General features: G+C 40.8%; 1 protein-coding gene across 1 annotated transcript in view; it reads right to left on the reverse strand.

Moving 5' to 3' along the window:
- Positions 1–16,657, reverse strand: part of ARID1B (AT-rich interaction domain 1B) — a 323,933-nt gene that overhangs the window by 92,371 nt on the left and 214,905 nt on the right. Inside the window, 1 exon segment of the mRNA XM_039387426.1 lies at positions 5,307–5,550. Coding sequence (XP_039243360.1) covers positions 5,307–5,550 — 244 coding nt within the window.

A 16,657-nucleotide genomic window follows, 5' to 3' on the forward strand; every position in this document is an offset into this window, starting at 1 on the left:
CCAACTCCCCTGTCACAGGCAGGGACACCTTCCACTAGACCAGGTTGCTCAAAGCCCCATCCAACCTGGCCTGGAACAGTTCCAGGGATGGGGCATCCACAGCTTCTCTGGGCAACCTGTTCCAGTGCCTCACTACTCAGCGAAGAACTTCCTCTCAAAATCTAATCTAAACCCACTCTCAGTTTAAAGCCATTCCCCCCTGTCCTTTAAAACATGTCCTTTTAAACAGTTCCTCTCCAGACTTGCTGTAAGCCCCCTTTAAGTACTGGAAGGCTGGTATAAGGTCTCCCTGGAGCCTGCTCTTCTCCAGGCTAAGCAGCCCCAGCTCTCTCACCCTATCTTCATAGGAGAGGTGCTGCAGCCCTCTGATAATTTTTGTGGCTCTCCTCTGGACCCGCTCCAACATAGCTTCTTCTTGTATTGTAGTCCCCAGCACTGGATGCAGCACTCCAGGTGGGATCTCACCAGAGCAAAGCAGAGGGGAAGAAGCACCTTCCTTGACCTGCTGGTTGTGCCTCTTTTGATGCAGCCCAGGATACAGCTGGCTCTCTGGGCTGCAATGCGCATTGCTGGGTCTTGCTGAGCTTCTCATCCACCAACACCAAGTTCTCCCCAGGGCCAGTCCTGATTCATTCTCTGTCCAGCCTGTACTTGTGCTTGTGATTGCCCTGACTCAGGTGCAAGACCCTGCACTTTGCCCTGCTGATGTTCATGAGGTTCACACAGGCCCACCTCTAAAGCCTGCCCAGGTCCCTCTGGATAGTATCCCTTCCTTTCAGCATATTGAACCGACACACAGCTTGGTGTCATTGGCAAACTCACTGAGGGTGCACTCGATCCCACTCTCCATGTCACCGACAAAGACATTAAACAGCATTTATCACTTTCATATGGTAGTCTTGTCTCCCTCAAACAATGTTTAAAAGGAGTCTGTGACATATAATATTAGAGTAGTGGTGGTTCATGGGGTAAGTATGTGGGATAGCTCAATCCCAAGGAAAAGATTTTTCCAAATTCTTGTTGAAAACAAGATCTGTCCTATTGGTTTGTGTTACTGTAGCAACTTCTGAAAACAGTTCAAGTCTTAGGCCTCTCTTTTTATGAGGCACGAAAGAAAGCATCACTCCTCTTCAGATTTTTGCAGTACTATGTCCCTTTGGACTATGATTGACTATTGCTCATGTTTTTCTTTTCTCAGTATTTAAATCACTCTAGTCTAGCCACACACTGACTAACAATCCACACCAAGGCAAGAATTCCTGTTACCGTTCTCTCTGGGTATCCCATTCCCATTCTTGCTTCTTTTTTTGCCTGGAGTGCTGGCTGTAATGCTGTAATTCTGACAGGTCCTGGAATTCAAGCCATCTAGCTGATCAATACAGGTGTGGAAGACCTCCAGGTTTGCAGAAAGTAGAGCTGAACATTGAATGGAACACATCTGTTGACTCATGTAATTATCAGAATTAAACATTCAGGGTATTTTTAATCAGAAGAGGGTACTGACCACTGGTTAGCATAAATTAAGAAGACTAGCAATAACATTCCCAAGCCAGAGTATCCACAAATGGATTTCTTTATGAAAATTATAACTTCATTCGTATCCTCAGTGAAAGAAGATATCAATCGTAATAAAAACAACAATGTAGTTGACATTTAACAGAGTGAAATTAAGGTTGTTTCTTCAGAAAGTACATGTAACATTAAAAGCACAAGTCAAAATACTAATCTCTGTGAAAAAAATATATTTACATATTTCTAAAGGCAGCATTTGCTATTCATTCTTAGTATAGCACACCCTTCTCTTCTATACAGGTAAAAATCACTGTAGGGGTTTAAAAATAATAGAATCTATTAACTTGTACAAAATGTGCTTGTCCATCATGGGTTAAAGGATTCCTGGCCTATCAGCAATCTTCCACAGAACTCTTAATATTAAAAATTTTTGCTGCTTACACCGCAAGGGAGAAAGAGCTGACAAAAGCCTTTGGTCAGTGAGATCAAAATTGGGGATGGGGGGAGAAAGGAGAGCTTAGCTTATTTACATTTTTGCTTTGTTAGTAAACTGGAATGGTTGGAGCAGGAGGGAAAAGAAAAAAAAAAAGAGAAAAGTGAAATTAACAGCCACTAAATCTTCTGGCAACAGCAGTGCATTTTGATGATGTGCTGCATCAGCTTCCACTAATGGTTTAGGGTTGAATCAGGCAGTTCAAGACCCAAAGCAGTGCAGGGCATCTTGGCTCATTCTCTGGAAGACCATGTACCCTAATTATAAAGAGGGCTACAAAATAAAGGGATGAGGATTTCTGGCAAAGCAGAATAATGATCTACTTAACAGGAAATCACAATGTCATTTTAAATCAGTAAAAACCATAGAAGAGTAGGATTTCAGCTCTGTAATGAACGCGTGTCTGAACAAGAAATGTTACCATTTTGAGAGAAAACTACCTTTCTGAACAAAAGCCATCCAAGTTGCTTTTTCTGCTCTTAGGACTTAATCTCCTCAATCTATTCCAGTAACGCGAATGGAAACAAAGGCTGTATATGTGTGTGCCACTTACCACACAAAATATCCATCCAGTATTTCAGAGAGCACAGGAAGGAAATGCCCACTGAGCTAGGGACGTGCCAATGTCAGTGCTGCCTGTGCCAGGCTGTTCCTGTAAAATTTGTGGTGTGCAGCAGAAAGCAAAGAGGGGTGGCAGGGTTGCGGTGGGGTGCAGAGACAGCTTAAACAGGCAGTAGAAGAGAATCAGCCATTTGAGAGGTTTAATAGGGGGCTGTTTGTTTGTCTGCCCTTTTGATGTTAAATTAGTCTTCAATTTTGTTGCAAGGAAGGAGGCATCGGGAAAAGGATGCTTCTCTTCCAGTAAACCCTGGGAAAGCAACACCTTTCTTTTAACGGCCTTCCCACCAAGAACCCCCTGCAACATTTTGGCTTTCCCTAGCCATAGCTATCAGCAACACAACAGCTGCTCATTTTACAATGACTTGCTGGAGAGAGAATGATTGAAAGAGCCAATCTATGTCACATTGAGAAGCTGTGGCACAACATTGCAGGAGGTAATAGGAGAGGAATGAGGTCAGAGCAAACAAGGGTAGGGTGAGAACGGAGAGGAAAATAGCAGTGAAAAAAATTATTAAAGGCAAGGTGCTGTAGTACACAATCTATGTTTAAAAACGGCCACAACCTGAACACTGCAAACAGCCACAGAAATGCAAACAAGCTCTGTGCTACTTTTTCATAGGGTCTCATGAATTTGGCTGATGACAAAAGCTACCAAAGTCCTCATGATGAGCACAATGATGGGAACACAGGTGAAAGCACAGTCTAATTCATACAGCTTGAAAGCCCCAGCACCCAGTGGCATGCCACTAATCACAGAGTTTTAAACAGCAGCCTTAGTAGTGTCATTTTGTAGCTCGAGAAACGCAGCACCAGCATCAGCAGTGATGCCACCGCAGCTGTCCGTCTCCTCTCCAGAGAGCTCCACGTTAGCTCATGCCTGGGAGTTCACCTCTAGCAGAAGAGCTGCAAAGACCAAGAGCTGGTCTATGACAGGGAAACAGTGGCAGGCGATTTTGATTTAGCGCCATTCATAAAAATCCTCCCTGAGAAAGAACCGCTTTTGTGTTTCCGCAGCAGACTAGAAAACCACTGTGCAAAATGGTGGAACAGTTTGTATGAAGAGGCAATGCTTTTCACTAGGAGAGTTACAAAAATGACCTTCTGGGGCTCAGCTGAAATGATGAAGTGACTCTGACCTGACCTCTGAGCCCACATCCCTTCTATTTTTACCCCATAGGGATTAATTGGTTTCATAAAAGTTATTACTTTCCCCTACTTATTTCCCATTGTCTTATTCCCATCCTTACCTATCACGGCTACAATAAAGATATTTTCAACGTCTCAACATTCTTTCCCTATTCAGTAGTCAGGCTGCTAAAATGACAATCCATTTACTTGCCTGAATCTGACTGTGGGAAAATGTCACCTTTCCAGGTGGACTACCTGGCTTCACTCAACAACAGGGATTGATTTCTGCACCATATACTGGGAACTACCTTGCAAATGCAAAGTTACCACACTGCATATAAAGCAAATACTCTAGTCCTGACTCTGTCCCCATTATTCCTGCTCCACCTGAGAATGTGCTGCCAGTCAGAGTGGCTGGAGACGGAAGAAATAACTGCAGGGTATGCACACAGTATCAGGGCTTGACATGCTCAGGCCACACTTAGCGTGCAACATTCCTGTGTGTACTGAGTTTACTTCCCTTGGCTTATCTAGTTTAAACTCTGTATACAAACAGGCACAAACATTTTACACAGATACCTTTGTATCGAATACCAAAACACGCACTACTCACTGAATTTTAATCTGCACTTGGTTTACAGCAACATTCAAGTCATCTAATGAAAAGGCACCACTGCTTTTGTTTCTTTTAACTGAGCTCCATGTTTATTATTTTGTGGTTTTGTCAGCAACTGATGTTATCCCTAGGGTAATGTCAGCACTCTCGTACTCTTAGGAATTCCCCTAGTATTCACAGTGTCAGAAAATAATAAAAAACTTGAGCATCAAAAAGAGAATAAACTCATCTGAAACACCAAATACACATTGTTGCCTGAATTCCTACAAGTAACATGCCAGATGGGTAAGAATTGCAATTAATGCATGCAATTTTTTTTCTTCTGGGTATCTTAACAGATTTCCACAAATTTCTGAATGTACATGAATGTTGCACAAGAGAGCGAGTGGCAAGCATGCCACTGGTATTCCAGTTATTACTGGTGGGGTTGAATTCCTAGTAACTTGCTAACCTTTGCAAATATTAAGAAATATCTCCTACAATATTCTGTATTCATGTCCAAAATTACACTGTCGCAATATGGGATTGGAAAATCTCTACCTTGTCCTGCAGGTCTGTAACCACCATACAAGCTCAAGAGTCAAACCCAACAAAAAATATACAGTTAGAACTGAAAAAGGACTCTGTAAATAATAGAGAGAAATCTGTGACAGATGACACACAAACCAAATACAAAAACTACAATCAAGTATTCACACTTGTTGATGATAAAAACATTTATCAAACAGTTATGTGGAGTCAAGTTCAGAACTTTGAGCACTCTGAGGGCTTGGCAGCTGAAGTTTAGATGGAATTTACTCCTGCATTTTTTTCAGAAAAGTGCCCTAAAAATGCAGGATTCTTAGAAAATAAGTTAACTTGGAATACAGGAGTATTTATTTACGTATTTAATAAACCTATTAATTGGTTTAATTTTGTTTGTTGGAACGAACTTACCTGGAATACTTGCTGGAGAAATAGGACCAGATCTTGACTGGTTGCTTCCAACGGGTGAGCCTACGGGGGAAGGCGAAGGGCCCCCGGGGATGCCAGAGAGATGTGGAGAAGCATGAGGGGAGAACGGAGACTGTGCAGGGTTGCTCTGCTCCCCTTGGCTGCTTGTAGAGCCTGATGCACTAACAGCTGAGCTCAGGGTTGCTTCAGTTCCAGTCGGCAAGTCGTCAATTGATCCAGATAAATCCTGAGGAAAAAGGAAAAAGGAACATAAGTAGTTGCATGACCTAATACTCAAGGCCACAGGACTCAAGACTGGCATGGCAATGAGGTCCATTCGTTTACTTATTGCAGCAGATAACTGAGAGGTTGTCTTTAATGTTGGTTCATGTAGTTAAATGATGGCAGGAAACAAGGATAGTACGCACAGTTCTCCACTTAATCTCTAATTCTTTTGAGAAAAAGAACAAGCAAAGGCAACAGATGAATTGGAACCCAATTCACTCAGCATTGAATTTAACCTTTTCCATCTGGATTAAGCTTTCAAAATTAATCCCACAAATTCTGCCTGAGCATACCAAAACTAATGAAAATGATACATCAGTTTCACTTTAACACAGCATTTAATTTTGTGGTTTGCTACCGTTACAATCACAGCTTATACACTTCACTCTAAGCCATTATCACATTGAGAGAAGGGTGTAAAATACGCAGCCCTTCTAACGCTCCCATGCAGCTCCTTCGCAGAGACATGATAAGAGGCCCTGTTCTCAGCAGCAGGACTGGACCTGCTGGCCATCAAGGAGCACTGAAGGCTGCTTCTACAGGTCCATCAAATACCAGTGTACAGCTCACAGTTTCTCTTCAATTTCATCTGAATACACTGCTAAACAGTTACTCCATTTCAGTTCATAACTGCTGCATTTTCAATAAGGAATTTCCTTTGTAGGTCACAGTACCACTGAATTCTAACTATGATCTACTGGACATACTCCCTGAAGCTGTAACACTGGAGTTATACTGGTCTCTGAATCTGTGGGAGTAATTTGGTTTTTTAAATAATTTTAAGATCAGATATGAAAAACCAACAATGCTGCGACAAAGGAAGCACATGCTCCCCAAATGTCAGGAAAAATGTTAATTCCTAAGTATCACAGAAAGAGCTCATACAAACTGAGAGTGCCGATAGCTGTGCTTCTGTAGCTATTGGTAAGGCACAAGTTAAGGAGCATGTTACTATTTCTATTAGCAATTTAAAGCACAAACGAGAGACAGAGAGCTACCTCACATGTAAAACAGGTCATTAAATGACCTCTGAGGCTTCCAATAACTGGGATGACAGAGTGTGCTACTTTGGCTGATATGGACTTCACTTGTTTGGCTCAAAGAAGTGGTTGCACCATAGACAACAGGAGCCTTTGTCCAAGCAGCATAAAAAGAACTGGGCTTTGCCTGAGCAAAAAGCTCAGGAAGCAAAGTCTTAGTGCTGCCTAATTTTCACAACAAAAAATAAAGTTTTTTAGAAGTGACAGAACATGGATGAAATGCACATGGTGTACTTTGAGTTAGAGTCCTGCCAGATGATGACTACCTCCATTAGGAGGGAGGCTCATGGCCAGTCTGCCACAACAGACAGACATAGTCTTCCAAGGCATGGGAAGAGAAGGATTAAGGGTTTAAGCACTGATAACACTCATTAGAAGCCACCTGGAATACTACATGTTATTCCTCCTTGTCCATTAGGTTAGTAAATATGGCCTACCTGACTTAGCTCTCTGCAGGACATCTTGCAGACCTTATTTCCAATGAATTTCCACAAACACTTCAAGAACAACTCTCACCACAGTTAAATTTTGCTTTTTCTGATGAGCATGAAATTGTACATGTATTTCATTAGGCACAAGAAATGCAAAAATTAAATCTGAAACTTCGGTCTATGTGTGGAAGCTGTATTCACTCGAGAGTACACTTCCAAATCCCTACAAATGGAAATTTAATTGTGAAATGGGCAATATACTATTTTCATTATTTCTTTTTTGAAACTATTAACTGTAGAAAATGTAAACAAGAAATAACACTACTTGGTCCTGTGTAGAGCATCACTAGACATTTTTCATAGTAGAATGTATCTGGCAAACAGGTAAGCAATTACTGCTTTTCCATAGATGATATGGTATTCTTCTAAATGGAATCAAATCGCTGCTGTCGTGATGTGTAACAAATGCTGCAGGAAGTGCTGATAAAACAAATGCTGCTAAAAAGCATGTAATAAGCCCCTGAAAACTGAAGGTAGCAGAATAGAGCCTATTCTAAAGGAACAAAAATTCTGTTTAAAAAACCAGATAGGCACCCAACTGATAGAAGATATAAAAAACACACAGGTTAACATTTAGAGTAACAAAGATTTTAAAAGGATGTGGAGTAAAGCCTTCATTTGTTTCAGCAAGAAACTTCTGGTACTTCAAGGTACTTCAAAAAATGAATTTGCCAGGATAATGAAAAAGCCATGAAGCAGCACTGTCCATGATGAAATTATCTGCTGTTCCCAGACTAAGGCAAAACTCGGGGACAGGAATGAAATTCACTTTTCCCATCAGGTTGCTGATGTTCTCCAGCCTCTTGCAAGGGTGAAGTGACTGATGAGTTCCAGGCACTTCCTCAAGTGCCTACCTTTCAGGGACTTCCTCATCCACCTGATGCAACTCCTCCACAAAAGTGGAAAAGAAAAACTTGCATGACGCCAGCCTATTTAAAGAGTGAAGCCATGCCACCCTCCGCTGCGCAGGCTGAGGGAGCACACTGGCAGGCTCAGCACACCCCCAGAGCCTTGTGTAAGCACTGGGATTTCCTCCCAGGAATGGGGAACTTCACAATCAGCTCATCTGCTGAGTATGCTATGGTAGTGTTCACTCATCAGACCCATCAAGAAAGCCAAGAATGAGGTTGCTCTCAGGATGGCATGAAAGGTTGTTGCCTCTCTGGAAGCCTGGGTTGTGCTACACAACCTCCTACCTTGTATTACAGTGGGCAAAATGAGAAATATCAGCTGTCCTGCACAGAGTGGTTTTTTGGTTTGGGTTGGGGTTTTTTTGGTTGGGCTTTTGGTTTTTTTCCTTACATACACTTTGAGGCCTCACTTAGTCTTCTGATGTAGAAAGCTTGAGTAGGCGAGCAACTGGGAAACTTCCAGCATACAAAGGCTTTAGAAACACCTCTGTTATCCATAAAAACTAATTAGGAAATTAAAGAGAAGCAGAAGAAAGACTTTATGTGAAACACCCGGACAGAAAGAGCAGAAGTCGATTAACTGTTCACCTATTATTAGTATTTTAATGCTTGCTTTTACCTCATTTTAACAGAACAGTAATGAAGTTGTGCAAATTCCACATCATAAACATTTATTTATATATAAAATACTATACATGTACACATTATATCCGTAAATTACATGGATACACTTGCATTTACTTAGCATATCCATATGTAAAGCTATTAAAAAGCCTACTAATAAGAGAAATTCACAGCGGTTTAGGCATACAGCCTAGTTAACAAAGAAGCTCTGTAACTAATACTCCTCCAGAGGACAATTTAGTCAGCAGGGCACCAACTCTATTCTTCTTTTATAAGTACTATCAGATCTATGATGCCTGTAAAGAACAGAGAGACTTTACTTACTGCACCTCATTCAAACCAAGGCACCTTCAAGCTACAGTGCTTCCATTTATCTTGTTGGAAAGTTGGCAGGTAGGTAATTGCTGGGATTCTTTTAAGGGGCTGGAGTCCCCTTTACCCTAAGGCATGCCTTAAATTTTTTCTCATTTCGGAGGCTTTTTCTGGAAAGCACTCATTTCTTCTAGTAAGATCTAGCAAGTTTAGAATTACCAGAAATCTCATGTTTCTTATAGATGTTCCTTGTAGAGTAACCTTATTATTCTTATCTATAGTATTATTATGACCATATTTTCAAATGTGACATCAAATCTAAGAAAAAAATGAAGGACAAAATATTCCCCTCCGTCACAAATGCATACTACAGTTCTGTATTTCCTATGTCAGCTTTATAGCCTGATAGTATTATATTCAGGACACCCCAGCCAGCTTTCAAAGTTCATTTCTAGATAATACCTTGATTACAAACTGAAATGTCCCCATGCAGGATTTATCTCTTTTAGTAAAGTGTTTTATCTCCAACTATCTTCACTTCTAGCCTCACCTTCCACCTATGCATGACCTTTTTTCTTGTCCCTCTGACAAGTACAAGAGCTGAAATGAACAGTATCACATTGTGCTTGGGATTATAATGTTATGCCTTCCTGGTGGTACGATCTTATCAGACTGACAGAAGAGACACTCTTGAAATAGAACACCAATTTACTATTGCAATGTGGGCAGCAAGGGGTAGAAGGAAGCAAACTGCTTATATAGAGCCAGTAAACCCAGAGTTAAAAAGAAAGCACAAGGAAAAAAAAAATACAAACACCCATATGAAATAGAATAACATTAACCTACTCAAGGAACATGCCTAGATCCAATAAACAGCAAAAAGGAGACTACAGTAGCTCAGTAATACCACCATAATTTTACACTCTTGAGTGTGACAGGATTACAGCATTCACCATGGAGCAAAAATTTACACCACAAACACTTCATGAACTTAGCAGCTTTGCTCAGCAGTGTCTCAGCAGACATAAAGCAAGATTTTACTAAAGGGATCCCTTGCTAAATACTTACAGTTTAGAAAGCATAAGCACCTTCTCTGAAATCAGTAAAAAGAAAAAGTGTGGGGCACCTTGCTAGAGGAGTTCCTATGCCACTAAATTACACCCCCAGTTCACTAAGAAGTTACTGCAGCTTGGGGCTCTCTTGCAGGGATTGTGCAGAGCACATACTACCTGTGATTTATTTAGATTTTCCAACTACTGTCTAACAGTTCTTTTATGCTCAGGGAGTAGAAGCAAAACAGAGGTATTCTGCAGATATTAAAATTAAAGACACACAAAACCTCTCCGTCTCCAAGAAGCTGAACCCCCCAGACTTTACCCTACCATCCATTTTGCTAGCATGAATCCCAGCGCTATGCATAGGGAACTGCATCAACTGACTGGCTGCAGGATCAAAGCCCTGCTCATTCCATTCAGGCCTTCCTGCAGTATTTCATTAGGATGGAGGATGGTGCTGCTCAAAAGACAGGATTCCTGCATGAAATATCCATCTCTTTAACATGAATCACCACTTTAGAAGTAAAATTATATATACAACCAAACATATTTTACATGTAAGTATGTAAATATATATTCAAGCAGACATACACTCTGGTATTGTTTTGGAGCCATGGGGGATTATGAACAATATGCTCTGTAATTGAGATTAACTTTGAACAAATGATTTGGCTGACAAACACATATACACACACAAAAGAAAAACCCACAATAGCTCTGCTTAAATTTCAAGATATTTGTAAGACCTCTTTTCATCACAAAGCAGCCTATAATAGCATGTTTCAAGAAGTCTTCCAAAGGCCCTGCTGGTCATATTGTGGAGGCAGCGAGTGAGCTAACAGCCTCCCATCGCCTACACAACTGGAAAAACGCACGGGCACAGCAACGATTGGGACACATGGAAAATCCTTTCATTTTCAAAGGCTGCTACCCCCTACATGGGAGTCCTCCTTCCACACCAGATGCATAACTACCCTCAGCTAAGCAAAAGCGTAAAAACATACCTAACACACATCGTTAAAAAATTAACAAGAGACAGCAAGGCTGCCATTATATTTTTGCCACAGTGCTGAAATTAATTCTAGGGGAGAAAACAAGGTTCATTCTCTGATCTTGCTAATTCAAGGTTTGGAGAAGGAAAAATAGAAAAGATCCTTCTAGTACAAACACCTCCTTGACAAAAAAGCTCAATTTCTATTGACAAGCACAACTCGATCTCAGAACATGCTATAGTAAGGAGAGGACTTGTTTCACTTGCAAGACAAAGACAAACTTTGACAATAGTTGGGCAGAAGTACTTCTTAGTTACTCATGGTACCTAGAAGTCTTACTTAATTCTGTTTACTATACGTTTCAGTGTTTTTTATCAGATTTTTAACTTTAAGCTCTATGTGGTAAACTATTCACGCAATATTCTAGATGAAGGGAATTCTAAGTATATGATAAAAACACTAGCTTCTTGCACTAAATTTAGTGACAAAACACCACTTGCTGGGGAAACACATTCCCTTCATTCTGTGGACCTCACATGCTTCCCAAAATAACTCAGTTACTGAACTGTGTTGCAAGAACTCTGATCAGTATCACATACTTTCCCTGAGAAGTTATACAGCCAAGTCCCTGAGGATGCAAAAATCTTTTTCCCAAAAGCCCTATATCACTCAAGCAACCAAGAAAAAGTGCAATCAAACAATGCAGTGCCAGTGCCCTGTCCGATGTCTTTTCAATCTATGGGATCCTGGAATTAAATCAGCCTTCAAGAAACTATCTACAGAAAGCTGACTTGGAAAAACAGATTCAAATCACAGCTTACTACCTAATATCTAAGAAAATTACTGTTCTGGATAGTTCTTACTTGTAATTTGGATATGAAATTAATTCCCAGTCTGAAAAATTCTATCTTGATTAAAAGTGCACAGAAAATACTGTTTCTAAGAAAAGCGTTAGTTTAGTCCTAATAAATAAATACTTGCCGAGAGCGGGGAAAGACTAAAGGAAGGTTTGTTTTTTCTGTTCTTTTTACACAGGTTCACTAAACTAGTATGAACTTTGCTGCTGACTTTAACTGATTTGGGTTTTCTCTAAACACTCAATGGGAACGTCTTAGTTGCTAACTGTAAGGGATCCTAAGTGGACTCACTGTAAAAATCAGAACCAAACAAATAAATATACCTATTTTTCCCCATTTCTTTTCCTTTTTTGGGTAACTCCTGGTCCTATGAACACCAAAGCATACACAGTGCCTGGGTACAGAGTGTCACTGGCTCAGATCTCAGGTTAAGGGGCCTGAGCTGTTAGGACTATGCAGCCTGGGCAGGAGAGGCTGTGGCTGAAGACACACCTCCTTGCACAGGTGCCCGCAGCCTTGCACCTTCATCAACAGTGAACACCACTGCAACAGCCCAGCCCGCCAAGGTCAAGTCATACAACTGGCCTTTCCGACTGCCACCCTAGTAATGAATATGATTTTGTTCTGCTGAATATGGTATCTCACTGTAGTATTCAATTCTCAGTTCATCTGAACGACAGAGTAATTTCTTACTACATTTGTTTAACAAGCAAAGGACCCGTGTTTGTAAGACAACCTTAACTAAAAATAACAATTGTTGACCTGAGGATACAGGAGTCCAAGAACAGAACATGAGATGCCCGTATCCATCAGACACGGGATGAGAAGAAGTTACTAAGATGGTACAATCACACTTCTGTGCCTACACTGATCCACGATGGGATCTTCTTTGCTGTCCAGACAAAAGATTTACACCAAAACCAACTCTGGGCAATTAGAAATTCAAAACTGACACTGTAGTTGTCGAGGCACCAGACGAAAGCCCAGACAGCCACACATCCCCCTGCCTGGGCTGAGTGCCACTCATTACAGGGTCTGCAGCTCCCTGACAGTTACCAGGAAGGGGGCTCCTCAAGTCTACAGCTGCATCAAGAATCTCCTAATGGCATAAAAACAAGGCACTAGTTTATAAACACTGACTCCTGTGTATGAAATGATAAATACTAATGACCGAGGTGCTGTCAAAGCAAATTGACAAAATCTAACAAGGACTGTAAAGAGGTAGGACACAAGCCTGTCTGACAACAATACTGTTTAATATAAAAAATAAACAGTAAATCTCCAGAATAGAAAAACAATAACAAGGTATCTCTCAAGATACAAACTTCACTGTTTATTTCTGAAGCAGAATGCTTAGCACGTAGAATTTCTGGAAATAAAATTTAAAACCAAAAAGTCATGAACCCTTAGGAGTCATTTGTTTCTTCAGTATTGTAGCAAAAAAAATTCCCAGCCAACAATTCTTGTAGCTACATCAGCCATTTATCATCAATAAATCATCAACATTTAAAACAACCAAATCAATGAAAACCACAACAATAAAGAAGAAAGAAAAGTTGTATTTGTGTAACAGCAACCTAATAAAATTTAGTTGTACTCATACTACTTCCCATACGTAGTACCAATCTTAACCACTCCCAAACATGAAATCCCTTCTGTTAAACTTTTTTTCATATAAAGAACTGTGAGGTGAGACATAACAACTTCCCTTTTATTGTGTCTCTTTGGATTACAACCATTTTCTAGATCATGTAGCCTACAGTTGCCTCCCCAGGGAAAAGACAGACTAAACTGGCAGGATAAAACAGAGAGAAAGCTGACTGAAGCAAAACATGTACTGATACACAACCTTTAAAGCTCTCTGGAGCTTATTATTTTGGGGACCGCTATCCTCCTTCCTCTATGCAGCAAGCTTAGAATTTTAATTATCACTGCATGACCACCGTGCTCGCCAGTCCAGACTTTCCTGGCTGTGCTTCTGGCCACGCTGAATTCAGCATCACAAAGCCATAGGGAAAACACCATGCACTTGCTATTCCTCCTCCCATTACCTACTTGTTCTACTTTCACAGCTGATGTAGAAAGAAATCAGACAAAGCAAGCAAGGAGAGGAGTACCAAATCACAAGAACAACAAACACAGATTTGAGCAAGAGCATGATTTGAGATTTGAGAAAGAACATGACATTACCAATAGAACATATGTGTCAGTAGATCTGGAAGAGACCAAAAATTTTAGCAAGAGAAGCAGCAATATGCACTAAAAAGTACTGCTTACTCCCTTTACTCCACTTATTCTGGCCACCACACTTTTGGAAATTTGCAGCACCTGCAGTCAGACATGGATCATCTATCCTTGAGACTACATATTCAAAACCCTGATATTTTGCAGGTGTGGCTCAAGCAGAAGGGAGTAAACAAAACTTCAGATCACCATAACATGAAATGTGGTAAAATTCACACCATGCCTGTCCTGCAGTACACCCACATGAGACTGCAGTGCAGAGATTCTCAATAGGTCTGTGCAGGACAGCTCATGTAGGAGAAGCTCTTTAAACATGACCACACAACCTCATGTGGCTGAATGTACCTTACTCTTTACTACTACAGACATACCCTGAGTCACAACACGCCTATTTTGCAATTATTAATTAACATCTTTCTACGTGTGCTTCTCAGACTATCCCACATGGCATTCAGAAGGCATTAGCCATGCTTAAAAGTTTGGACCTACAATAGTATCTGATTTGGAGACTGCAGTTGAGAGAATAGAAAAAGTGGTGGTCCAACAACTACCCACCCACTGACCTCCAAAAGCAGATCTTTCATGCCACAGTAAATCAGGCAAACTGGTAACAAGTGAGCTCTTCTGACAGCCTATGGCCACCTACGCATGGAGCACGGCAAAGGGCTGAAAGAACTGATGAGCCTACACACCTGTACGCCCAAGGTTTAAAAACTCTTGATCTACAGAACTTGCCTTTTTTCTTTTTTCATATTAATACCTTTTGTAGAGCTATGGTTTGATAAAAAAGGATGTCCCAGCAGGTTACCGTGGGAATAAGGATCTACAAAACATAGTTTTTCATTAGCTTAGGGCTTGTGCATGCATCATACTGCGTCTCTTTCTTCTCTCTCCCACAACACCCAGTAACCAAATACCACAATTCAATGAGATGGTAAATAAGTCTCAGACACATCTTAAACTTCAAAAACACAGGTGCTCTGTTAACTTTCCATCTCTTCCTCTTGAATCAGAAGCAGAAAGGAGGAGAAAATGTATACATCAAAAACACTGATAAATGTTAGAAAGACTTAATTTTATGAGGAACTGAATAAAGTGACTTCCCTCAGAGAACAACATTAATTAATGAATTAAGTCTCATTTAAAATACTGGATATGCATGTTATATTGGGGTATCAGGCAGAAATGAGTGTCATAAGGTTTACTTCAGTAAATTCAGCCTACTTTGCCACTCCAGGCTCATTCTCTCAGCATCACGCAAGAATCCCTCATCCTCCTCCCTCTTTCTCTGTTTATTTACTGAACCCAATGCCACCCAGCAGTGCATAGTTCAGCGATCAGCAAAGCACAAATGAACAGGGCTGTGACCACTCTGCCTCTGCTTTGCTCCTCATCCCCCGCGCACACAAACTGCTTTCTGTGTGTGCCCCACACCTTCTTTCTGAGGTCTGTGGGCCACAGCAGCAAAACCAAACAATTACCCTTCAAGAGCTGTTCACTCAACCCCTCCCACCTCTACATTTTCCAGTAACCTGGGAAAAGGTTGGAAAATGAAATCCAAGACAGCAATAAAGCAGAAAATAAACTTTCAGATTGTTTCTCACACTTGCCAGCTAGAACCAGACTCCCTCAACACCCGAGATTCTGGAATTCACATTTCCTTGCAGTAATTCAGTGCTTGCTGTGCACACTATTGTGCAAAATAATTGAAGGAAAACAATTGCAAGGAAACACGGTACTTTGAGATGATATGCCTTTAACAAACTTGTGTAGAACCCAGGTTTCAGAAACCTCTACATAAATTTCAAAAGGCTTTTGAAATTCTAGAAGAGGATCTTGGCCTCAGTTTTCTTTTTGAAATGATGCCTTGATTAGCCTAGTAGGAAGGATAACTTGGAGCGCTTCAATTAAGCATTAAGAAAAAATTCTGAAAGGCCAATACTCTCCCCTATCTACTGCTAAGCTTGCTGTCCCAGCCACAGCTTACAGACTTTGGCCCTGGGGTAGGAAGAGGTATCTCAAGGCCAAGATAATGGCACGGTTGTCTCGATCCCTGAATGAATTATGATAATCTTTATCCAACAGGTTCATAATCTTAGATGCACTCCTGAAATCCAACAAATGAGGAGACACGTGGAAGTGTCACTACAGAGATGTTAAACCATGCAGACTATGCCATCTACTGAAAAAAAACCCAACAGACCAATTATTACTATATTAATTCTTTAATTAATGTATCATACAAATGAAAGACATCCATGGTGAATTACAAAAGCCAGCTTTTTGTAATTTTTTTGTGTGCCTGAGCATGCTTCAATTTTACAGTTTTTCTTAATATACAGAGGACAGGGAGTCCCGAGATCTTTTAGATAAAGTTCGTAGGGGGTTGTTCTTCCAAAATTTTCCTTGGCTTTAAGGGCGCAGGTTGGTTATCCTTCCCCAACACCTGCCAGGCTATGTGTCTGCTGCAGCTCCCTCTAGCAAGCACCACTGCAGCAGTACCACAGCTCACACTGCTGCCATTTGGAAGCCACTTGTATAAA

This window comes from Pipra filicauda, unplaced genomic scaffold, assembly GCF_003945595.2.
Source record: "Pipra filicauda isolate LSUMZ 115617 unplaced genomic scaffold, ASM394559v2 scaffold55_size4083901_pilon, whole genome shotgun sequence".
NCBI lineage: Eukaryota > Metazoa > Chordata > Aves > Passeriformes > Pipridae > Pipra > Pipra filicauda.